This window comes from Oncorhynchus kisutch, linkage group LG7 (assembly GCF_002021735.2).
Source record: "Oncorhynchus kisutch isolate 150728-3 linkage group LG7, Okis_V2, whole genome shotgun sequence".
In the NCBI taxonomy this organism is placed as follows: Eukaryota; Metazoa; Chordata; class Actinopteri; order Salmoniformes; family Salmonidae; genus Oncorhynchus; species Oncorhynchus kisutch.
This window is the reverse complement of record NC_034180.2, coordinates 45164085-45190122: the sequence shown is the minus strand read 5'-3', so window position 1 is coordinate 45190122 and position 26038 is coordinate 45164085. Positions and strand designations below refer to the sequence as shown.

General features: G+C 43.1%; 1 protein-coding gene and 1 long non-coding RNA gene across 3 annotated transcripts; one reads left to right on the top strand and one right to left on the bottom strand.

Annotated features, from left to right (window-relative positions):
* The first annotated feature begins 2167 nt into the window (after window positions 1-2167).
* Window positions 2168-9192, top strand: LOC109893983 (uncharacterized). Of its 2 annotated transcripts, XR_004210664.1 has the most exons (5): window positions 2168-2406; window positions 5802-5911; window positions 8018-8172; window positions 8366-8411; window positions 8824-9192. It is a non-coding gene; the product is annotated as an uncharacterized LOC109893983 (long non-coding RNA). The 2 variants fall into 2 exon arrangements; XR_002255821.2 differs by having other exon boundaries at window positions 8018-8411.
* A 1340-nt stretch (window positions 9193-10532) lies between these two features.
* On the bottom strand, window positions 10533-19474 carry LOC109893981 (snake venom 5'-nucleotidase). The gene is made up of 9 exons (XM_020487198.2): window positions 18778-19474; window positions 18355-18577; window positions 18034-18222; window positions 16668-16865; window positions 15928-16082; window positions 15662-15770; window positions 15262-15411; window positions 14790-14990; window positions 10533-10775 (listed from the first exon to the last, which is right to left on the bottom strand). The coding sequence occupies exons 1-9, from the start codon at window positions 19117-19119 to the stop codon at window positions 10609-10611; spliced, it is 1734 nt and encodes a 577-aa protein (XP_020342787.2). The 5' UTR covers window positions 19120-19474; the 3' UTR covers window positions 10533-10608.
* Between the last annotated feature and the right edge of the window lie 6564 nt (window positions 19475-26038).

Genomic DNA, 26038 nt, shown 5'->3' with positions numbered 1-26038 from the left:
TGTATATAAACTTCTGACCCACTGGAATTGTGATACAGTGAAATAATCTGTCTGTAAACGATTGTTGGAAAAAGTACTTGTGTCATTCACAAAGTAGATGTCCTAATCGACTTGCCAAAACAATAGTTTGATAACAAGAAATGTCTGGAGTGGTTAAAAAACGAGTTATAAAGACTCCAAACTAAGTGTATGTAAACTTGCGACTTCAACTGTATATGCTTATAGTCCAGGTTGATTGAGTGTGGTTTTCTATTTGTCTTTACAGCAGAACCAGCAGGAGTTGTTTCCCTTGGGGCGTAGCTGTGCAGTCTGAGAAAAATTAAGATATAAAAGGCACAGGTAAGTCCTCTGCTACAAAAGATGTGTGTGACTGAATGTCTATTAGGATGTTGGTCATATTGTATTTCTGTGAGTTTGAGAATGAAGAATGTACTGTTTCTACTGTTAGGCCTCTGAGAAGGCCTCTGAGTTTACGGTTCATTTTAATAGATTCTCTCAATACAGTAATAAATAAATGAAGTACCATCAGTCTTATGTTTTACTGACTCCCAATGGCCAAATAGTATACTGGCGCACATCATGGAATTGAAAGGGTCCCACTTAAGCACTTTTATTAATTTGGCTATATGTGACAAAAGGGTGGACTAATGGATTTATCAATATTTAACAGATAAAAAAAAAACTAGAGTTAATTGGCATTATTTATCTTAATATTTATCTATTGACAGACCAACCTTACTTCTAGAGAACTATCAACCATGGCTGGACTTGAAAGTTCCCTCAAGTGGATGCCTCTCTAGGTAGAGGTATGGGACATTGAAAATATCTCCTTATTTTGTGCATTCTTAAGTGTTTCTGTTGTTATAAGATGTGATATTTTTTTGCTCTGTTTCAATGTTCTGGAACTGGTTCTTCAAAAGGTGGTGTATCCCTGGTACAGAGGATCACTGGCGAGTTAAACAAGGCTTCTGTTTGCAGTGAACATGTTGCCAGAGTAACAATTTCAGTTGAATGATTTGAATGAACAGTCCAAGTTTAGGGTGTGTTTGTAAATTCCCTTTAGCTATCTATTCCGAGTTCAGAGGACTCTCGTCTGTGTGCAAGAGTACAAAATAACTGAATTTACGAACGCGCAACACCTGTTGAATATGACCAGTGTCAATAAACTTCTGGCAAAAAAACAGAAATTCAATTGTTTCCAGCAGCACTGTTACAGTCACCAACGCATTAGATAACATAAACAGTCTAACCAGCTCTGCTAGGGTGAGAAAAATGGCCAGAGTGAGGTGTTCTCTCATTTGTCTGAACGTAGCTAGCAAGCTAGCTAAATTTAGCCGGTTATATTGGGTGCTTGACTGCCGTTGTGAGGTCAGAATCCTCGGATCAACCCTACTCCTCGGCTAGAGGTTCCAGAGCACGTTTGGAACACTCCGAGAGCCAAAACCGCAGAGGACAATCTGACAACGCAGTGAATTTACAAACGCCCAGAGCACACTGAGCTTATTCTGACAACCCAGAGTGAATTTATGAACACACCATTGTTCGCCGCACACTATCTTCTATGCCCTTCAGACTGGAATATGTTAGCTAACTATTTACCTTGTTGAACGCACCTCAGGTGTGTTACTGTATTCCTCGAAAGTAGTGCTTCATGTTGCATTAAATATTTGTATGCATAAACATATGACCTGGTTGTTTTCACCAGTGAAGGGATATTACAGATGATGAGGTGTTTGAGGATGAGCTGAGTGACGCTGCATTTTGTTGCTGCTGTGCTTGTACGCCGAACTCAAAAGATAAAACAGGCTTTAAACTATTCTAGTGATCATATTTTTTTTACCTTTAATAATATTTAACCTGTAAAATGTTTCATTGACACATCAGAGATTATTTATATTCTGATTCACATAGAAAAAGGTTGTTTTCAGGCTTGATTTGCTGTCTCTCCCAGGACTTAAACAAGCCAAAATGGGCCATTATAAATCAATTCTCATTCCCATTTTAGGACTCCATGAACCATTTGCTTCTCATATTCATAGACAACTTTCCTCCCAAGGCCGCCATAGAGCCTAGCTCAACCTTGGTTCCCTTCTTGCACAACTACTGTGACGTTTGCAACAAGAAGCCCTCTGTAAGTAGCCTAGTAACCCCTCCCTCCTTCCTCTTCTCCCAAATACTGCCCTTCCCTACAACTAATTTCCTCCTAGGTCTGATAACCCTCTCTCAATTCATTTGAATTGAAAGGGCTTTATTGTCATGGGAAACATGTTTACATTGCCAAGCAAGTCTCTCAAGTGCTGAAGCTACAGCTGAAGATCAGGGAGCAGCAGGACCTGCTCTTCTGCTTCATGAATTTCTTCACGCTGGAGGGTGCAGTGCACGTGCTCCAGTTCTGCCTCACGGTGGGTAAGTAGGCTTTGGCCATTCACCTATATCCCAGATAGTTTTCAGTCTATTGTATCTCTATGTCCTGGCCCAGAAACAACCCCCCTAGCCTCTATTCCTTCGGTGTGTTTAGAAATCTGAAGGAAATGGATAAGTGAAAGCAATATGGCAGAAACTCTCCGGTAAACAACCCATTCCCCTTTGGTGATTGCAGATTTTAAGCCTTCAATTTTGACTGAAGGGGGAAGGGTTGTTTCTGGACCAGGTCCAAGTCTTGATTCCCCTCCCTTCTGCCCTTCATTACACAGGAAATAAGGTACTGAGTTCACCTAGCCCTCTAATAGGCTAATTAAAGATGTATTTATTTCACACTGTATACACATTCCTTAATTAGCTATAGCACTGGTTGTAGTTCCTCCCTCTCATTCACCACTCTTGTCTTCCTCTGTCTGTGGTGACTTACTTATCACCAAGTGACACTTATGAAAATGTCAATTGGTGTCAAGTGGCACTGAGAGAACATGTCTGCGAAGTTGAAGGGTTTACATGGTGCAACAAGTCTGCTAGAGCAGCCTGTCTGCTGCTGGTAAGGCCTGGGGTCATGTTATTTTAAACTGTTATGCAACGGCAAAAAAAGAAGGGGTTTTGAAGTACAGGTAATCCCTTCCTGTTTATTGTTTATATTGAATCTTTATTTCACTAGGAAAGTCAGTTAAGAACAAATTCTTATTTACAATGACGGCCTACCCTGGCCAAACCTTAACCCGGACGATGCTGGGCCAATTGTGCGCTACCCTATGGGACTCCCAATCCCGGCTGGTTGTGATACAGTCTGGAATCGAACCATGGTCTGTAGTGCCACCTCTAGCACAGATGCAGTGCCTTAGACCGCTGTACCACCCGGGAGCCCCATATGAACAGTTTTCTAAGCAGAATATTCATTTTTACAAATGTCAGGTTTGTTAAGTCATGCTGATATGTGTTTCTCTCTCCAGTTGCTGAGGTCCTCATGCCGCAGTGGTCAATCAATCACATTTATTTATAAAGCCCTTGTTACATCAGCTGACGTCACATAGTGCTGTACAGAAACCCAGCCTAAAACCCCAAACAGCAAGCAATGCAGGTGTAGAAGCACGGTGACTAGGAAAAACTCCCTAGAAAGGCCAGAACCTAGGAAGAAACCTAGAGAGGAACCAGGCTATGAGGGCTGGCCAGTCCTCTTCTGGCTGTGCCAGGTGGAGATTATAACAGAACATGGCCAAGATGTTCAAATGTTCATAGATGACCAGCAGGGTCAAAAAATAATAATCACAGTGGTTGTCGAGGGTGCAACAGGTCAGCACCTCAGGAGTAAATGTCAGTTGGCTTTTCATAGCTGATCAGTCAGAGTATCTCTACCGCTCCCGCTGTCTCTAGAGTGTTGAAAACAGCAGGTCTTGGACAGGTAGCACGTCTGGTGAACAGGTCAGGGTTCCATGGCCACAGGCAGAACAGTTGAAACTGGAGCAGCAGCACAGGAAGGGGGACTGGGGACAGCAACAGGAGTCATCAGGCCAGGTATTCCTGAGGCATGGTCTTAGGGCTCAGGTCCTCCAAGAGAGAAAAAGAGAGAGAGAATGAGAGAGCAAACTTAAATTCACACAAGACACCGGATAAGACAGGAGAAATACTCCAGATATAACAGACTGACCCTAGCCCCCCGACACAAACTACTGCAGCATAAATGCTGGAGGCTGAGGCAGGAGGGGTCGGGAGATACTGTGGCCCCATCCGAAGATACCCCTGAACAGGGCCAAACGGGCAGGTGGTGAAGCTGCAGACCGTACGCTGCCTGTACGAGGCCTACGAGCACTTCCTGTTCCTGCTGGACAACGCCCCCATGTTCTGCCACAACGACGAGGTCAGGACACACACCCTAGCACTACACAGCTAATTCAAACAATCAAAGCTTGATGAGGAGTTGGTTATTTGAATCAGTTGTGTAGTGCTATGGCAAAAACGGAAACGTGCAGCTTGTTCTAGCCCACCACCATGGAGGGAGCCATGTTGCCCTCCTACGCCCTGGTGGAGGCAGAGGACGACATGGTACGTTGTACAGTGTGTGGCCCCTGGGTGGCAGTGTGGATCCAGGATTAGTTAGGAAGGCACACAGTAAATTTAGTGAATCAAGATCTGTTCTGTACAACGTATGTGGATTTACTGGCCTATACATTTTCTTATTCAATACCATGATTTGTTTCTTTCTTTGTACAAAGGTGAATGGGGAAAATATTCAGAAATATCCATTCAAAGGAGCTCTGAGACTAACTCCTTTCAAGATCATTAGTGAACTTACAAAGTTGTCAAAGTTACTTGTTTTGCTGTTATTAATTTCAAGCAGGATTATCATTTAAGGGTATCTGCTAAGAAAATATGTAATGTTGTGTGATCAAATGTGTGATTCACTGGCAGAGACCACTGCCCTCTGACTATTTCATCCTCATAATTCCCACAGCATTGCTCAGCAGACTTGAACCTTTGTATATTGCTCTTATTATTCTTCTCCCAGAGTCTTCCGTAGCTGATGCGCTAGATATTTCCCATTCTAGCTGTATTTTACCCCTACTAGAGCTGTTATCAGGGAATACATATCCTATTTTAGATCCTGTACTAGTTTATTACAGTACTTCCTGTATATGTCACTCAATCACAGTGGTCCTTTGCAATGTGTTTCCCCTTTAACCTTGCTGCAGTTCTGTCCCGTTCCACACAAGCCTGTGCCTGTATTCACAATAGTGTTGGAGTAGGCATGCTGATATAGGATCAGATTGTAATGATTGAGATTAACTAGAGAGGGGGAACCTGATCCTAGATCAGCACTCCTACTCTGAGATCCTTTGTGAATTCAAAGCATGCAATGCTTTATTATAACATTGTTTTTTAATGTGTTCTGGTACCAAGAAGTTCCAGGAGTACATCCAGGTAGTCATTATTAAGCTCTGGGGTGAAGTGTCCCTTAGGTACAGATCTAGGATCAACTTCCCCTCCCCAACCATAACCTTAACCATTAGTGAGGAAAATGATCAGCTGATCAGCTTCTAGGGGCAACTTCACACTGCACCAGTAAAACAAAAGAGATCATGCTTCAGAAATAGCTTTGTGGTCTGTCACCATATGAATACCTACCAGCTTATGTAGTGTCTGCAGTAAGTGTAGAGGTTAGAGAGGTGGATTAGTAACCAAAGGGTTGATGGCTCAAATCCCAGGGCTGGTGTGGTCAAAATCTACCACTGAACCCCAAATATAGGCTTACTGTGGATTACCCTGCACTGTTTCCAGTCTCTCAAGTTCCATTGTTCTAAATTAATAACAAAGTGCTATTCTGTCAGCCCTCTATGAATCTGTAAACAAAGTGAATATTGTTGGCTATCTTCCAGAAACTGCTCCAGGACCCAGAGCTGAGCAACAGTCAGCTGCTGGCAGACTTCCCATCTCCTCATAGTCTGGACTCAGTTCATGGACAAGATGCTGCCTGATGTCAATCTAGGTATGCAACACTGGCCAAGTAGCCTGGTCCCAGATCTGTTTGTGCGGTCTTGTGCGGTTCTATGTTAATAACATCTCTCACAACCTGCTCTCCTGTTGAACTCTTTTGACCATCAACTCAGTGCCCAGACAACTGATAAAATAAGTACATCATGCTTTTTCGACTTTGGTGGGGAAAGAATGCTGTGGGGGCATCATGGTAAAATAATTCCCGGCACAGGCGGCCGGTGACACCTTAATTGGGGAGGACGGGCTCATAGTAATGGCTGGAACGGAAGAAATGGAATGTTATCAAACACATGGCTTCCATGCGTTCGATTCCATTCCAGCCATTATTATGAGCCGTCCTCCCATCAGCAGCCTCCTGTAAATTCCGGGATAGTCCTTTAAGAATGTAAGCCCAACATGCCTGTGGAATCCACCTATAACTCATGTCAGCTATGTTATTATAGTGCGCCAATTTAAATAAATAGGAAGAGCAGGGATCCAATGTCTCCAGTGTAACATAACAAATGTAACTGTTTTAGATCAAACTTTCTCAGTTCATGAGCTCCACCACCCCGTTCACAGAAATGGATGGCTCCTACAAACACGCACGACAGTGTCTAGGGTTTACCGAAAATGGTGCGACAAACAAAAACATCCAGTCAACGGCAGTCCTGTGCGCGAAAACAGCTAGTTGATGAGAGAGATCGAAGGAGAATGGCAAGAATTGTGCAAGCTAACAGTTGGGCCACAAACAGATAAATAACGGCGCAGAACAGCATCTCGGAACGCACAACTCATCAATCTTTGTCAGATGGGCTATTGCAGCAGACGACCAACACTGGACAATTGAGGAGCGGAATATTTTTTGTCTAACATGACAGTGAGTTCAGTTTGAGCGGCCTGCGCAGTCCCCAGACCTCAAACCAATAGAGCAATTTTGGGATGAAATGGAATGGGCTTTTTGCAGCATGAATGTAACATTGTCCAATCTGCAGCAACTGCGTGATGTCAGCATGTACCAACATCCCTGTGGAACGTTTCCGACATCTTGTAGAATGCTCCAAAGAATTCAGGCTGTTCTGGAGGCAAAGGGGGGTCCGACCCGGTACTAGATGGGTGAACCTAATAAACTGGCCGGTAACGTATAAGGAATCTCCTCTGTGTTTTTTCCATCTCAGAAAGGCCAGTATTTGGAGCCATTCCTCCAGTCCTTTGTGAATTACCCAAGCCCCAAACCCAGCCTGCCAGAGCTGACCATCCTCAGTCCCATGTCAGAGAATGACAGGAAGGTGGTCACACACACCACACCTGGATCTAAATAGTATTTGTTTACTTTCTGTTTTTTTTAGGTTGGACTTTGCACTTTTCCATTGGTTCCATTAAACTGGGGAAGTTAAATCAAATGCACACGACATATTTGAAAGGGAAACTAATACTTTTCCGACCTGTGTCTGGCACAGACTCCCACACGCCTTTTAAATTTTTTATTTATTTCACCTTTATTTAACCAGGTAGGCCAGTTGAGAACGAGTTCTCATTTACAACTGCGACCTGGCAAAGCAGTTCGACACAAACAACAACAGAGTTACACATGGACTAAACAAACATACAGTCAATAACACAATAGGAAAAAATCTATATACAGTGTGTGCAAATGAGGTAAGATTATGGAGGTAAGGCAATAAATAGGTCGTAGTGGCGAAGTAATTACAATTAAACACTGGAGTGATAGATGTGCAGAAGATGAATGTGCAAGTATAGATACTGGGGTGCAAAGGAGCAAAATAAATAAATAACAATATGGGGATGAGGTAGTTGGATGGGCTATTTACAGATGCGCTATGTGCAGTGATCTGTGAGCTGCTCTGACAGCTGATGCTTAAAGTTAGTGAGGGAGATATGAGTCTCCAGCTTCAGTGATTTTTGCTAATCGTTCCAGTCATTGGCAGCAGAGAACTGCCTACCTCAGCTGACAAGTGTTTTTAGTTAGGAGAGACATTTGATCGCCCAGCCAAATGAGAAACGATCCTATAAATATATTGCCATTGCTGGAAGTTTTCTTTCATGTTGTAATCTTCTCCACTGCATTTTAAAGTGATGTTTGTTTTGAACTCCCTAGCTCTTCAATGACCTGTTCAAGAACAACGCCAACTGATCGGAGAGAGCAGAGAAGAAACACAACCAGAACTACTTCATGAAGATGATCACTGTGGAAGGGGTCTACTTTATGTACAGTATGCGAAAAGTTAGATGCACAAATATTATACACCCCCAGTAAGTATGGCACCCAGGGTATTCAGTGCAGTACACTGCACAACATAGTTTACCACAATTCATCAACAACTTTTAAGGGCTGTTTGACTGTACTGTATGATTTAAACAGAAGTAAACACATTTCAGTTCAGTGATGAAAAGACCAGATTAGGATGTGTCAGAGTTTGTATTCATTTGCATCTATTTTCCTCAGTTGACTGGACCTGGTTCTTTTAGAACTGTTTCCTGAACTGAACAAGGTAAATTGATGTGTTATGTTATGATTATTTCAATGTAACTTATTGAAAGTGAGGCACCTGCATGTCTGCTAGGAGACTCTAGTAGCTGTGTTGGAACATGTCATTTGATTCACACGACTTTTCCAGGCAATACTTTACAATGTTTAATTCACTTTATTGAAATGCTGATGTATGGCTCTACTGACTGATAAAGCAGAACATTCATCCTATAATCATTCCATCATTGTTAATACAAACAAAAATGTGTAATGGGTCCACACAAAAATATGTCACATAAAGCTTACTTCATTATTCAATGTTTTTCATTATTTTCACTGCATCAGCATACACAGATGTTTGGGCTTTACAGCCTTCAGTGTTAATACATACATTGTACATGTGGATTTGATGTGTTTTTTTTTTCAACCAGCAGCAAGGACAGCAGGAGACAGCTTCTAACATGGCTCCATGGACGTGGCAAGAGGATTGTCAGGCTTTAGTCTCTGCTTCATCTGCTGCATGTTGTTGGAATAAACTGTATATACAGCACTTAAACCACTCATACCGCTGCAATTGTGATCATTTGTACTGATTCATAAAACAATAATAGTGAAAAGGATGTGACTGAACATGATTGTGATAATAAAAGAAAAACGTCTGAAGACTCATTAATCAAACTTGGTCGCTGCTTTTGTAAACCTCCCCATATCGTTTCTTGTCTGGCCTTGTCACACCCTGATCTGGTTCACATGTCCTTGTGATTGTCTCCACCCCCTCCAGGTGTCGCTTATTATCCCCGATGTATATATCCCTGTGTTTCCTGTCTCACTGTGCCAGTTCCTCTTGTTTGCCAAGTCAACCAGCGGTTTTCCTTGCTCCTATTTTTCCCAGTCTCTGTTTGTTTCTAGTCCTTCTGGTTTCGACCCTTGCCTGTACTGACTCCGAACCCGCCTGCCTGACCACTCTGCTTGTTCTGACCAACAGCCTTCCTATCCCCTTGTACTGTTTTGGACTCGATCTGGTTTCTGACCCCTGCCTGGACTGATCTTGAGACTGCTTATCGCCTGGTACTGTTTGGACTCTGACCCGGGTTATGAACTCTCGCCTGTCCCCGACCTGCCTTTGCCTACTCCCTTTGTTATAATAAATATCGGAGCTCTACCATATGCCTCCTGTGTCTGCATTTGGGTCTCGCCTTGTGCCCTTATAGGCCTATAATTATCATGAAGTAAACATGCGCATGTTCAGAGCCATGACTCATTTTAGTCTGCACTCTGCCGCTGTCATTGGCAGCTTGCAGTCCTGCCTTTCCGGAAAGACTTGGAAATAGTGATGTTTTAATGGCATGGGTTTTTCCATTATATTATTTGGCTTGCCTTAGAGCTAAATGGTGAGAATTCTTTAGATTCCTTCATCGGAACTGTCATCACTTCAGTGGAAACACAACAGCTCCCCCGAACACACAAGACAGTCAGACTTACTGTACAGTGCATTCAGAAAGTATTCATACCCCTTGACTTAATCTATTTAATTCATTTTAAATTCAGGCTGGAATGCAACAAAATGTGGAAGAAGTCAAGGGGTATGAATACTTTCTGAATACTTTCTGAAGGCACTCCTGCATGCAAAATACACATTTGACATGCACCAGCTCTTCATCTACTAAATCTTTGAGAGGTCTGAGAGTATCAAAAGGTTTTAACCTAAAATATTTTGCTTTCATTAACTTTCACAAAGATGTCAATCAATACGACTAAATTGCAAAAGCAATAAAATACAAATATACATGACTCTATAAAAGTGACAAAACAAAGTGATTGGCAGTTTTTGTGTCACTTGCCTGTATGTACCTGCATATTTATTTTACCTTTATTTAACTAGGCAAGTCAGTTAAGAACAAATTCTTATTTTCAATGACGGCCTTGGAACAGTGGGCCTGTTCAGGGGCAGAACGACAGATTTGTACCTTGTCAGCTCGGGGATTTGAACTTGCAACCTTTACGGTTACTAGTCCAACAGCTCTAACCACTAGGCTACCCTGCCGCCCCACTAGGCTACCCTGCATTAAAATATACTGTAGTAATGCAAATATAAATACATTATTTCTTGAAATAGTATAATACTCTTTCTCATAAACAGCAGCCGTTTTAGAAACATTTAAATTTGTGACACATCACCACAGAAACCTGCCATATTGTGATCTTCTGGAAATAATCTCTCATAAACTTGTGGACAGGGCCCACATCAGGCCTAGCAGTAACAAAGTCAGACAGTTGGCCCCAGCCGCCACGGATGAGTTTCTGAACTTGATGCGGCCCTCCACAGTTGGGTACACCCTCTTCATCTCCTTGATGTAGTTGGCGAAAACCGAGATGTCCAGATCACCTATAAGCAATAGTATAGAAAATATGAGTTTAATCCTCTGTTGCTATAGCAGGGTTATAGATTCTTTATAAAAATGTTTTACATGTACTACGGTATTCACTCACTGTATGGCTTGAGGTAGGGCATCAAGGTTGCCACAACCAATATTAGTTAAAACCATGTTGATTAACAAGATCATTTGAACCCTCTGTGAATATGTTTACTGCATTGTAATGGCATATTTTTTAAGCCTGTATAAGCACAGTCAACAAGTATTTTAAGCCTGTACTCATGAAGTAGTAATGGGTCTCTTCAAGTGCTTACGAGTTCATATAACTAGGATACTTTTTTCACAGATATTTTCTGTAAATTGAAGGCCTTTTATTTAATCTTCTCTGTAATGTAATGTCATATACAGTGTTACAGCAGCAGAGTCAATGCCTTCATCTGTGCAGTGTTTTAGCTTTTAGAGGACAAATAGAGTATTTGTACATGTATTTAAAATGTTTAAAGAAAGGTTGTTTAGATTGTACGTACAGTAATGCTACTGTAAAAGATTTACTTTGGGTCTGGGAAACAGTGTTTAACAGGCCCAGAGTTCACACAATGCTAATTCATGGTAACACCTGCTGTTACTCGTGAGTGACACTCACTGGTCGGACATACACCAGACCCTGTATGTGAACATTTTCTAATATAACACTGAATGGCAACCAATTCTAATGTAACACTGAATGTAACTTTAAAGGTTGCTTGTTGGTCATAAGGAAAACTACTTAGTTAGCTGTATCCCAGTGAGCACAAGATGCTGATAATATGTATTTTCAACTAAATAAACATCTTTTGCTCATAGGGATGTTGCTAGTCAAATTGAGGAGGATGACACCATGGTCTCCTAAACTAGTGTTTTGTCATAACCTTGACACAGATGCTCACCAGATGAGCCAGCCACGTCCAACGGCCCATTAAATTGAGGTTACTACAACTCAAAGGTATTTTCAGAAAACAGAGAACATTGATTTCTCATTTGAGACTTTTCATTTGGATATTTGTCCTCCAGAAAAGTTACTACATGAGCCTATTTGTAATTTATAATAAGGCACAGGGGTTATTTATTTCTATTTTTCATTCAATTTCACTACCAACAGGGCTTCAGTAAATACAGTGCATTCGGCAAGTATTCAGACCCCTTGACTTTTTCCACATTTTGTTATGATACAGCCTTTTTCTAAAATTGATTAACTTGTCTTTACCCCCTCATCAATCTACACACAATACCCCCTAATGACAAAGCAAAAACCCATCTTCTGAATTTTTGTTCATTTCTAAAAAAGAAAAACTGAAATATCACATTTACATAAGTATTCAGACCCTTTACTCAGTACCTTTTTGAAGCACCTTTGGCATCGATTACAGCCTTGATTCTTCTTGGGTATGAGCTACAAGCTTGGCACACCTGTATTTGGGGAGTTTCTCCCATTATTCTCTGTAGATCCTCTCAAGCTCTGTCAGATTGGATTGGAGGTGTCGCTGCACAGCTATTTTCAGGTCTCTCCAGAAATGTTTGATTAGGTTCAAGTCCGAGCTCTGGCTGGGCCACTCAAGGACATTCAGAGACTTGTCCCAAAGCTGATCCTGCGTTGTCTTGGCTGTGTTCTAAAGGTCGTTGTCCTGTTGGAAGGTGAACCTTTGCCCCAGTCTGAGGTCCTGAGCACGCTGGAGCAGGTTTTCATCAAGGATCTCGCTGTACTCTGCTCCGTTTAATCTGTCCCTCGATCCTGACTAGTTTCCCAGTCCCTGCTGCTTAAAAACATCCCCACAGCATGATGTTGCCACCACCATGCTTCAGCGTAAGGATGGTGCCAGGTTTCCTCCAGACGTGACGCTTGGCATTCAGGCCAAAGAGTTCAATCTTGTTTTCATCAGACCAGAGAATTTTGTTACTCAAGGCCTGAGAGTCGTTTAGGTGCCTTTTGGCAAACTACAAGTGGTCTGTCATGTGCCTTTTACTGAGGAGTGGCTTCCGTCTGGCCACTCTACCATAAAGGCTTGATTGGTGGAGTGCTGCAGAGATGGTTGTCCTTCTGGAAGGTTCTCCCATCTCCACAGAGGGACTCTGTAGCTCTGTCAGAGTGACCATCAGGTTCTTGGTCACCTCCTTGGCCAAGGCCCTTCTCCCCCGATTGCTCAGTTTGGCCAGGCGGCCAGCTCTAGGAAGAGTCTTGGTGGTTCCAAACTTCTTCCATTTAAGAATGATGGAGGCTACTTGGTTCTTGGGGACCTTCAATGCTGCAGAAATGTTTTGGTATCCTTCCTTTGGTATCTGTGCCTCGACACAATCCTGTCTCTACAGACAATTCCTTCGAGCTCATGGCTTGGTTTTTGCTCTGACATGCACTGTCAACTGTGGGACCTTATATAGACAGGTATGTGCCTTTCCAAATCATGTCCAATCAATTGAATTTACCACAGGTGGACTCCAATCAAGTTGTAGAAACATCTCAAGGATGATCAATGGAAACAGGATGCATCTGAGCTCAATTTCAAGTCTCACAGCAAACGGTCTGAATACTATGTAAATAAGGTATTTCTATTTGAGTTTTTTGCAAACTTTTCTAAAACCTTTTTTTGCTTTGTCATTATGGGCTATTATGTGTAGATTAAGGAGAAAAAAAAATATTGAATCCATTTTAGAGTAAGGCTGTAACATAGCAAATGTGGAAGAAGTCAAGGGGTCTGAATACTTTCCAATTTAACTTTGTACAAGTTTGTTTCACGGGTATATTCAGTGAGGTGTAATGTAATGATTAGAGCTCACATAATTTAAGCAATAAGGCACACCAGGAAGTGCTGCGCCATGAATACAGTCACAGGTAAATGGCGTTGTTAGGGTCCCACAAGAAGATATAGTCCGGACAAAAATCTGGTTGTTAGTTCTTTTGGGCATGTTGCTACATAATTAAATTGAGGAGTTTAGCACAACAGCCACAGGCTTCATCATTGACGATGTCCTCAGTGAATATAAGAACGTATCCTAACCAATCCACATCGATGGGGCTTGGCAAGTTCCTTGGCATCCACATCACTAAGGACTTAACATGGTCCACACACACACGGCAGTGCCTCTTCCCCTCAGGAGACTGAAAAGATTTAGCATGGGCCCTTAGATTCTCAAAACGTTCTACAGCTTTACCATCAAGAGCACCTTGACTGGCTGCATCACCGCTTGGTATGACAATTGCACCGCCCTTGATCGCAAAGCGCTACAGAAGGGTGGTGTGGACAGCCCAGTACATCACTGGGACCGAGCTCCCCTACATCCTGGACCTCTATATCAGGCCGTGTCAGAGGAAGGCCTGAAAAATTGCCAAAGACTCCAGCCACCCAAGCCATAGACTATTCACTCTGCTACAGTTCGGAAAACAGTAACTATAAAACGGTAACTATATATACACACCATATACACACATTCACTAGACTTTATGCACACCATATACACACTCACTAGACTATATTATAGCTCCACATTGATCTGGTTCTGGTAATACCTGTATATAGCTCCACATTGATCTGGTACTGGTAATACCTGTATATAGCTCCACATTGATCTGGTACTGGTAATACCTGTATATAGCTCCACATTGATCTGGTACTGGTAATACCTGTATATAGCTCCACATTGATCTGGTACTGGTACTGCTGTACCAAAATAAATGCTAGTCTGGAAGCAAAGGGAAATAATGTGCGAGTTGCGATAAATACAAGAGACAGCAACATGAACATGATATTCTTATGAGGCGCAGTGATCATTTTCAGATGGAACTGTTAGCGGCCATAGTGGGCCTGTGTCCACCAATACAGCATGGTTTGGAACGCTGCTTGTCCAGTCAGCATCTAGGATCCAAACAAACAGTTCTATAATTCCCTATCCTCCATGACAGACGGTCATTTCAATGTGAAAGTTCTGTATCTTTGCACCTTCCTGAACAGGCCTCTGTTCTGTTCAAACCATCGCACCCTGCCCAATGGACTCACCAGTGTCATGTTTCAGTTTCTCCTCCTTAATCATGGTAAAACCATCTCCTCCGTCTGCGATGTAGGATGGTAGGACCAGCTTGTACAGCCTGTCTGGGTCCAGACATTCGTATCTGGGCACACGGCACTGAGAGCAGCGGAGGCTCAAGGACGTCACACGGTCCCCCACCGACCGTGACAGGTCGTATTCAACATGGATTCCTGGGAAGTTGAAGCAGCCAGAAAGGGATTCAGTAGCAATCTTTACATTTGGTGGCAGCAGTGGGATCCAAAAATACAACTCGTTGGTCAATATACTGTATACAAAAAGTACAGGAAGGAATTAAGTCAAATCTATAAAGATCACAGTTGAGTGTATTACAGAAGTGTTGTTTCATTCAAAGGAATGTAAAATAGAACTATAATGTACAGTATATCCTCCAATTATATTTTTAGACCACAGTGCCCAAAATAATCACTTATTGACTGGTACCTGAAACTTGAAGAAATTCTCCTCTGCTGCTCCCGTATCTTCGGACAGAGTTTTCAAATGCCTTTTTCAAGGTTGATCCCTTCAACTGCACCAGATCAAAAGTTCCCCCAAATGGTAAGACTGATATAACTTCCTCCATGGTGATGGTGCCTTGAGAAAGCAATGTAGAATAAATGTATGGTGTCCATAATATGGACAGCCTTACTATGTAGAAGTTTATTAGGACAGCCTCACACTGTAGAAGTGAAGACCTTCATTTCTGAAGTCATGAATGGCATCACTGTAAAGTGGCTAATTTTTCCATTTTAAAATGACTGTTTAGTTAGTAATATAAGGATTCTTAAATTAGTTGGCAGAACTTTCAAAACACTTTATGAACCCATTATGAGTTATGACACACCATTTTTGTGACTTTCATCTATTCCTGTCCTTATGCTTCCACTGTTCAGGATGCATAAACTGACGTGATTCCACTGGATCTCATCTGCATACTTGATATTGTGATGAATCTAGAAGAGTCAGTGGAAACACAATGGTCACACACTTCAGTATAGGGAAAGCCCTCAATCTGGGGCAAGTCCACCTGTAATGGACAGAACACTGACATACTTCCACCTGGGCTGAGAATGATATTCCGCATGGTGAAAGCGTCTGCCACATACTCACCATTGCGTCACAGATGAGGTTCCCCAGGTTGCACTCTCGGAACCGGCACTCATTGAAGGTTCCATTGAGATACACCAGGGTTTTCCCCACGTACTGAGACGAGTACTGGGCCAAGTTCTTCTTCCACTCGTCAACATCAGCAAGGATACCTGGATCTGAGAGACAGAGACAGGAGTCATGTTGTTTAGTGTAAAAACATGGCTTTGAATGAATGTTCAACAAAAGAAAGAGGAAAGCAATGACTGCAGTTAGGCCTCAATTCAATCAGATCGAGCGTTAACCTGCGTTGTCCGACATCCGCATAGTGGATGTTTTGGCAGTGTTGGAGATAACTAACTGCGTAACTGCGGTATGAGCTGATAGGAAGGTAGTGTAAAAAAATACTCCCTATTATCTCTACTGTGTTAAAAGTTCAAAACCTCAATAGAAGGTGTAGGCTCAAGCGATGATGTAAATATGTCAAATCGATGTGTAGACAATAGTACATCACGCATTCGAGTGTTCGAACTTGTAATGCGGCTGCATAGAGTTTCTCTGATATAAAGTCGCATGCGGTTTTGTTGCATCCAATAGCAGTGTCCGCGATAAATTAACACAATGATCTTCTTCTGGTTTGACAGCTATTACGCAGTTCCACCTCAGACACCGCCAAAACAACCACTGTGTTGGCTAGTGCATATTGATGTCTATTGTTATCAGTCAGATCCAGATAGTCAGTCACAACTCTTCCAGTAGTTTACCCTGGGCTATGCTGCTGTCCAGCAGGATGGGATTCCCATTCGCCTTCAGCACGTTCCCAGCTTTATCGAAGACCAACTTGAGGTATCCCAGGTACTTCCCAAAGGCAAAAGCCTGTACCACAGGGACATCTCTCCCGTCCTCAGACCTCACCATGAAGGGGTAGGGACCCGTCGGCACCTCTGAAGATGGGACACTCCCTACAATGACAAACATGCCTGTTATCTATCTTCCTCCCACTTGACTATTTCACATTTGAACTTTATCATTGTGTCTTAACATTGACAGGCTACATTGACACTTGACTGTGTGTGCTTCATTCAAATTATGCCAATATCTCAATTTGGTTTGTAACATACACTGCCATTCAAAAGTTTGGGGTCACTTAGTAATGTCCTTGTTTTTGAAAGAAAAGCAATTTTTTTGTCCATTAAAATAACATCAAATTGATCAGAAATACAGTGTAGACATGGTTAATGTTGTAAATGAATATTGTAGCTGGAAACGGCAGATTTTTATTGGAATGTCTACGTAGGCGTTCAGAGGCCCATTATCAGTAACCATCACTCCTGTGTTCCAACAACACATTGTGTTAGCTAATCCAAGTTTATTATTTTAAACAACAGTCTCAACATCAACAGTGAAGAGGCAACTCCGGGATGCTGGCCTTCTAGGCAGAGTTCCTCTGTCCAGTGTCTGTGTTATTTTGCCTATCTTTTATTTTTATTGGCCAGTCTGAGATATGGCTTTTTCTTTGCAACTCTGTCTGGAAGACCAGCATCCCAGAGTCTCTTCTTCATTGTTGACGTTGAGACTAGTGTTTTGCGGGTACTATTTAATGAAGCTGCCAGTTGAGGACTTGTGAGGCGTCTGTTTCTCAAAATAGACACTCTAATGTACTTGTCCTCTTGCTCAGTTGTGCAGTTGGGTCCTCCCATTCCTCTTTCTATTCTGGTTACAGCCGGTTGGAACACAGGAATGGTGGTTGCTGATCGTGGGCCTCGGTAAGCCTATGTAGATATTCCATAGAAAGTCAGCCGTTTCCAGCTACAATAGTCATTTACAACATTAACAATAAATGCACTATATTTCTGATCAATTTGATGTTATTTTAATGGACAACAAATGTGCTTTTCTTTCAAAAACAAGGACTAAGTGACCCCAAACTTTTGAACGGTAGTGTATTTCCTTGCTGAACAAGAAACTCCTAAAATGTGACTGATGTGATAAAATCCAAGAGGATACTTGTGAAAGGCTGACAAAGTGGACATTGACCCTGTTTACACATCCACATAGTTCAACTTTCTGTTATGATCTAGAGCTGTAATCACAGAGCTATGACAATGTAACAACTGAATAATTGGGCACCTGTGTAGAGGAAAGTGTTGGTGTGTCCGCCGATGACCAGGTCCACGCCTTTCACTCGCTTGGCGATGTCTATATCCACGTCAAATCCAGAGTGACCAAGGGCGATGATCTTATTGTAACCAAGAGTGATCAGTTTATCCACCTGGACCTGCAAGGCTTTGATCTCATCCTCAAAGATCAGGTGTGGACCTGGAGTGTACACAATAGAAAAGTTTAAGGTGAGTCACACAACTGAGTGACTTGACCTGAAATTCCTTGAATAAGCTAGTGATTAAGTGAGCAACCCATCAAATGATCCATCAACCAAACCCTCTATTTTACCTGGTAAGGATAAGACTGGAGTTTCCACTGAGGTGTAACCTACCACAGCCACTATTTCAGAGCCCATCGTGAATGTTGTGTAGGGTTGATAGTAACCATTGATAGTTGGGGCGAGTGTTGCATCTGCCTTGATGTTGGCACTGAGAACAGTGAAGTTCACCTTCTGCAGAAAAGGGCGGAGCAGGCCCTCCACTCCATTGTCAAACTCATGGTTTCCAAATGCCTGAAAGCCAGAGAAAGATAACTGTTACCTGTCTCACTACATGATTATGTGAATTATTATATCAGATCATGCTCTTTGTCTCTGTGTGTGTGTGTGTATGTACTTGTGCATGTGTGTGAGGGATACTGAGAAAGGTAAAGTGTGATAAAATGTACTATACCTAATTCACAATTTCATCAAGGTTGATGGAAATGGCTTACCATCGCATCATATCCAAGCTTGTTCATGAAATACGCAGCTTCCTCCCCTTTGTAGTAGTTGAACCAGACAGTACCCTGAAACTGATCGCCAGCATCCAGCAATAACACATTCCGTTCTTTGCTCCGGATGTCTGCTATTTTTGTGAACCTCCTGGCCACTCCGCCAAAACAAGGACTACCTGGGCTACATTTACCCGACTCTCTACTATTCTCCTCAATCCGAGCATGAGCATCGTTGGTGTGTAGCAATGTAAGCTCGAAAGTTGACACACTTTCAAAATGCATGAAGAAAAAGAGCAAAGCCAAATGCATGCACGGAGGCAGAGTCCTCCACACATCCATTTCACTCACGTCAAAGCACGTACTGTGCAATAGGCTCTGTGCCTAGACTCCAGTTCCAAATTAAACTAATTTAGTAGGCGTGTACATGGGTAGTTAAGTGTTAACACATGTTTAAATACTTGGCTCCTCGGATGTTGTTGAAGTGGTCGTCTGTCCCTATAATTTTCTCCACAAAGAACAATAGTAGGTTTAGTTGAGGAGCTAAGACCACATGAATACCCATTCATGTTTTCCACACAGTGCCTCACAATAATACCATGTGGCTACGCTGGATTTATATGGCTAAATATATGCAAACATTTATTCAGTTTCATTGGCAAAATCTTCAATGCATTCTGTTTTCAGTGTCAAGTAAAATGTACATTACACCAGTCACAACGTCAACAGTGAAGAGGTGACACCGGGATGCTGGCCTTCTAGGCAGAGTTCCTTTGTCCAGTCTCAACGTCAACAGTGAAGAGGTGACACCGGGATGCTGGCCTTCTAGGCAGAGTTCCTTTGTCCAGTGTCTGTGTTATTTTGCCAATCTTAATCTTTTATTTTTATTGGCCAGTCTGAGATATTTTTTTGTTTTTGTTTTTATTTCACCTTTATTTAACCAGGTAGGCTAGTTGAGAACAAGTTCTCATTTGCAACTGCGACCTGGCCAAGATAAAGCATAGCAGTGTGAGCATACAACAAAGAGTTACACATGGAGTAAACAATTAACAAGTCAATAACACAGTAGAAAACGAAGGGGGGGTCTATATACAATGTGTGCAAAAGGCATGAGGAGGTAGGCAAATAATTACAATTTTGCAGATTAACACTGGAGTGATAAAAGATCAGATGGTCATGTACAGGTAGAGATATTGGTGTGCAGAAGAGCAGAAAAGTAAATAAATAAAAACAGTACGGGGATGAGGTAGGTGAAAAGGGTGGGCTATTTACCAATAGACTATGTACAGCTGCAGCGATCGGTTAGCTGCTCAGATAGCTGATGTTTGAAGTTGGTGAGGGAGATAAAAGTCTCCAACTTCAGCGATTTTTGCAATTCGTTCCAGTCACAGGCAGCAGAGTACTGGAACGAAAGGCGGCCAAATGAGGTGTTGGCTTTAGGGATGATCAGTGAGATACACCTGCTGGAGCGCGTGCTACGGATGGGTGTTGCCATCGTGACCAGTGAGCTGAGATAAGGCGGAGCTTTACCTAGCATAGACTTGTAGATGACCTGGAGCCAGTGGGTCTGGCGACGAATATGTAGCGAGGGCCAGCCGACTAGAGCATACAAGTCGCAGTGGTGGGTAGTATAAGGTGCTTTAGTGACAAAACGGATGGCACTGTGATAGACTGCATCCAGTTTGCTGAGTAGAGTGTTGGAAGCCATTTTGTAGATGACATCGCCGAAGTCGAGGATCGGTAGGATAGTCAGTTTTACTAGGGTAAGCTTGGCGGCTTGAGTGAAGGAGGCTTTGTTGCGGAATAGAAAGCCGACTCTTGATTTGATTTTCGATTGGAGATGTTTGATATGAGTCTGGAAGGAGAGTTTGCAGTCTAGCCAGACACCTAGGTACTTATAGACGTCCACATATTCTAGGTCGGAACCATCCAGGGTGGTGATGCTAGTCGGGCATGCAGGTGCAGGCAGCGACCGGTTGAAAAGCATGCATTTGGTTTTACTAGCGTTTAAGAGCAGTTGGAGGCCACGGAAGGAGTGTTGTATGGCATTGAAGCTTGTTTGGAGGTTAGATAGCACAGTGTCCAAAGACGGGCCGAAAGTATATAGAATGGTGTCGTCTGCGTAGAGGTGGATCAGGGAATCGCCCGCAGCAAGAGCAACATCATTGATATACACAGAGAAAAGAGTCGGCCCGAGAATTGAACCCTGTGGCACCCCCATAGAGACTGCCAGAGGACCGGACAGCATGCCCTCCGATTTGACACACTGAACTCTGTCTGCAAAGTAATTGGTGAACCAGGCAAGGCAGTCATCCGAAAAACCGAGGCTACTGAGTCTGCCGATAAGAATATGGTGATTGACAGAGTCGAAAGCCTTGGCAAGGTCGATGAAGACGGCTGCACAGTACTGTCTTTTATCGATGGCGGTTATGATGTCGTTTAGTACCTTGAGTGTGGCTGAGGTGCACCCATGACCGGCTCGGAAACCAGATTGCACAGCGGAGAAGGTACGGTGGGATTCGAGATGGTCAGTGACCTGTTTGTTGACTTGGCTTTCGAAGACCTTAGATAGGCAGGGCAGGATGGATATAGGTCTGTAACAGTTTGGGTCCAGGGTGTCTCCCCCTTTGAAGAGGGGGATGACTGCGGCAGCTTTCCAATCCTTGGGGATCTCAGACGAGATGAAAGAGAGGTTGAACAGGCTGGTAATAGGGGTTGCGACAATGGTGGCAGATAGTTTCAGAAATAGAGGGTCCAGATTGTCAAGCCCAGCTGATTTGTACGGGTCCAGGTTTTGCAGCTCTTTCAGAACATCTGCTATCTGGATTTGGGTAAAGGAGAACCTGGAGAGGCTTGGGCGAGGAGCTGCGGGGGGGGCGGAGCTGTTGGCCGAGGTTGAAGTAGCCAGGCGGAAGGCATGGCCAGCCGTTGAGAAATGCTTATTGAAGTTTTCGATAATCATGGATTTATCAGTGGTGACCGTGTTACCTAGCCTCAGTGCAGTGGGCAGCTGGGAGGAGGTGCTCTTGTTCTCCATGGACTTCACAGTGTCCCAGAACTTTTTGGAGTTGGAGCTACAGGATGCAAACTTCTGCCTGAAGAAGCTGGCCTTAGCTTTCCTGACTGACTGCGTGTATTGGTTCCGGACTTCCCTGAACAGTTGCATATCACGGGGACTATTCGATGCTATTGCAGTCCGCCACAGGATGTTTTTGTGCTGGTCGAGGGCAGTCAGGTCTGGGGTGAACCAAGGGCTGTATCTGTTCTTAGTTCTGCATTTTTTGAACGGAGCATGCTTATCTAAAATGGTGAGGAAGTTACTTTTAAAGAATGACCAGGCATCCTCAACTGACGGGATGAGGTCAATGTCCTTCCAGGATACCCGGGCCAGGTCGATTAGAAAGGCCTGCTCACAGAAGTGTTTTAGGGAGCGTTTGACAGTGATGAGGGGTGGTCGTTTGACTGCGGCTCCGTAGCGGATACAGGCAATGAGGCAGTGATCGCTGAGATCCTGGTTGAAGACAGCGGAGGTGTATTTGGAGGGCCAGTTGGTCAGGATGACGTCTATGAGGGTGCCCTTGTTTACAGAGTTAGGGTTGTACCTGGTGGGTTCCTTGATGATTTGTGTGAGATTGAGGGCATCTAGCTTAGATTGTAGGACTGGCGGGGTGTTAAGCATATCCCAGTTTAGGTCACCTAACAGAACAAACTCTGAAGCTAGATGGGGGGCGATCAATTCACAAATGGTGTCCAGGGCACAGCTGGGAGCTGAGGGGGGTCGGTAGCAGGCGGCAACCGTGAGAGACTTATTTCTGGAGAGAGTAATTTTCAAAATTAGTAGTTCGAACTGTTTGGGTATGGACCTGGAAAGTATGACATTACTTTGCAGGCCATCTCTGCAGTAAACTGCAACTCCTCCCCCTTTGGCAGTTCTATCTTGACGGAAGATGTTATAGTTGGGTATGGAAATCTCTGAATTTTTGGTGGCCTTCCTGAGCCAGGATTCAGACACAGCAAGGACATCAGGGTTAGCAGAGTGTGCTAAAGCAGTGAGTAAGACAAACTTAGGGAGGAGGCTTCTGATGTTGACATGCATGAAACCAAGGCTTTTTCGAACACAGAAGTCAACAAATGAGGGTGCCTGGGGACATGCAGGGCCTGGGTTTACCTCCACATCACCCGCGGAACAGAGAAGGAGTAGTATGAGGGTGCGGCTAAAGGCTATCAAAACTGGTCGCCTAGAGCGTTGGGGACAGAGAATAAGAGGAGCAGGTTTCTGGGCATGGTAGAATATATTCAGGGCATAATGCGCAGACAGGGGTATGGTGGGGTGCGGGTACAGCGGAGGTAAGCCCAGGCACTGGGTGATGATGAGAGAGGTTGTATCTCTGGACATGCTGGTAGTAATGGGTGAGGTCACCGCATGTGTGGGAGGTGGGACAAAGGAGTTATCAGGGGTATGAAGAGTGGAACTAGGGGCTCCATTGTGAACTAAAACAATGATAACTAACCTGAACAACAGTATACAAGGCATATTGACATTTGAGAGAGACATACAGCGAGGCATACAGTAATCACAGGTGTTGAATTGGGAAAGCTAGCTAAAACAGTAGGTGAGACAACAGCTAATCAGCTAGCACAACAACAGCAGGTAAAATGGCGTAGACTAGGCAACGGGGCCAACAGATAAAACAAACAAGCAGAATGGAGTACCGTGATTTATGGACAGTCCAGCGTGCATCAGCTATGTAGCCAAGAGATCAGTGTCAGGGGGCAGCGGTGGATGGGGAAGGGAAGCTGGACTGGCGAGTGTTATCCAGGTTAAAAAAACGAACAATGACTAAATAGCTTGTAGCTAGTTAGCTGGTTAGCTTCTGGAGGTTCTTGAGTGTGTTCTAAAAATAAATAAAAAATAATAGCGATTCCGTATCACATTGGGTGAGGCAGGTTTCCGGAAGGTATAAACAAATTAAAAGTCAAAAGAGATAGAAAGTAAATATGGGTCCGGTGGGCGTTTGGGACGCGGCGATTCAGGCGGTTAGCAGGCCTGTGCTAACAAGCTAACAGTTTGTAGGCCCGGGCTAGACAAGGTAGCAGTTAGCGGACCGGAGCTGGACAAGCTAGCAGTTAGCAGGCCGAATTAGCAAGCAGGGAGATAGCGAGGGCTAGAGAGTTAGCCTTTGGGGGACGTCGCGATGGGGTGAGTCTGTTTATTCCTCTTCATGCGGTGACATCGATAGACCGGTCGTGGGCCCGGGTATTGTAGCTCAGGAGTATGCTACGGTGGTAGCGCAGGCCGGGCTAGCTTCAAGCTAAGTGGGTGGAAACGCTAGCCAGGGGTAATCATCCAGGGTTGCGGTTTAGCTAGATAGCTAGTTGTGAAGGTCCAGCGTATTTGGAAGCTTAGGTTTAGCAAAATGTTTTTAAAGGGATAGCTATGTAAAAAACGAAAAATATGTAAAAAACGAAAAATAAACAAAATATAAACAAAATATACAGGGACACGACACGACAGGACGACTTACTGCTACGCCATCTTGGATTCAAAGGCTTTTCCTTTGCAACGTTGTCTAGAATGCCAGCATCCCGGAGTCGCCTCTTCACTGTTGACGTTGAGACTGGTGTTTTGCGGGTACTATTTAATGAAGCTGCCAGTTGAAGACTTGTGAGGAGTCTGTTTCTCAAACTAGACACTCTAATGTACTTGTCCTCTTGCTCAGTTGTGCACCGGGGCCTTCCACTCCTCTTTCTATTCTGGTTACAGCCAGTTTGCGCTGTTCTGTGAAGGGAGTAGTACACAGCATTGTACGAGATCTTCAGTATCTTGGCAATTTCTCGCATGGAATAGCCTTCATTTCTCAGAACAAGAATAGACTGACGAGTTTCAGAAGAAAGGTCTTTGTTTCTGGTCATTTTGAGCCTATAATCGAACCCACAAATGCTGATGCTCCAGATACTCAACTATTCTAAAGAAGGCCGGTTTTATTGCTTCTTTAATCAGAACAACAGTTTTCAGCTGTGCTAACATAATTGCATAAGGGTTTCCTAATGATCAATTAGCCTTTTAAAATGATAAACTTGGATTAGCTAACACAACATGCCATTGGAACACAGGAGTGATGGTTTCTGATAATGGGCCTCTGTACGCCTATGTAGATATTCCATAAAAAAATCTGCCATTTCCAGCTACAATAGTCATTTACAACATTAACACTGTATTTCTGATAAATTTTATGTTATTTTAATGGACAAAAAATGTGTTTTTCTTTCAAAAACAAGGACATTTCTAAATGACCCCAAACTTTTGAATGGCAGTGTATGCTATGATCCAGCATATCAGTGTCACAGGCTAGACATTAGCATTATGAGAAATGCTGCCCAGTAGCAAGGTCCAAAATACATGGACTCTTGGAGGTGTCATGGAACTCTTGGGGGTGTCCTGGAACTCTTGGAGGTGTTCTGAAAATAGGGTTGCTGTCAATTGTTGTAGGAAAGTACTACAAAGGTGATGTGTTACTCTATTTGTGAGGCTGTAAAAGTCATAGACCACATGAACTTCAGACCAGATAGATACCTCTATTCTACCCTTGCTTGATTGAACATGCTAGGCTCAATTTACCTCCCCGACTAAAAACACTACGTAACAGTACCCTCTAGTGAATATTGAAGCCTTTCATGAAGTACAGCTCCCTTTCAAATATATTTTCAGTGAAATCCTGATTCACGTCATCAATCACCATACAATTTTCAGTTCCCTTTAATCTCTTTAGGGAGGCTCTCGTTATGGACTCTATTTTGGAGGATTTCTGGCTATCATGTTGCATGCAGGAAAATATTTTTTTTGCCTTTGATTTATATCCCTTGTGTGTGATCTGTCACAACAACGCTGTGATACTTCAATAGAAACCTGCACATTTACGATGAATTAGTTAAATGAACATTTGATTAAAGAGTAAAAAACATCAACATTAAGCTATTGCAAGTTTATCAAGGGGTGGCAAGATCAATGCATAAAACAAAAGGTAGAAAAAAGCTTTCAAGAAGAGCAAAAGATAATATAATTAATTGGACCAAAATAAATTACAAATTAATAGGAATATCTCACTGGTAGGTTTCAAACAAATGTGATGGGCGCAGCATGAACGTTTGAAGAGTTTTTAAAGTGGCATCTCCAGAGTTCACATCCTGAGAGATAAGGGACATACTTTTTACATTTAGTCTCTGGGGTTAGGTGGGGATCCCAAAGGAATGATGGCACACT

Bases quoted from the DNA above. Each gene is read 5' to 3' on its own strand.
- LOC109893981 (XM_020487198.2), bottom strand. From the start codon at position 19,119: ATGGATGTGTGGAGGACTCTGCCTCCGTGCATGCATTTGGCTTTGCTC. The intron at 15,412-15,661 runs GTGTGTCATAAC...TGCTTTCTCAAG, and splicing joins AGATGAAAGTCACAAAAATG to GCACCATCACCATGGAGGAA. The intron at 10,776-14,789 runs GTGAGTCCATTG...TATTGCTTATAG, and splicing joins GAAACTGAAACATGACACTG to GTGATCTGGACATCTCGGTT.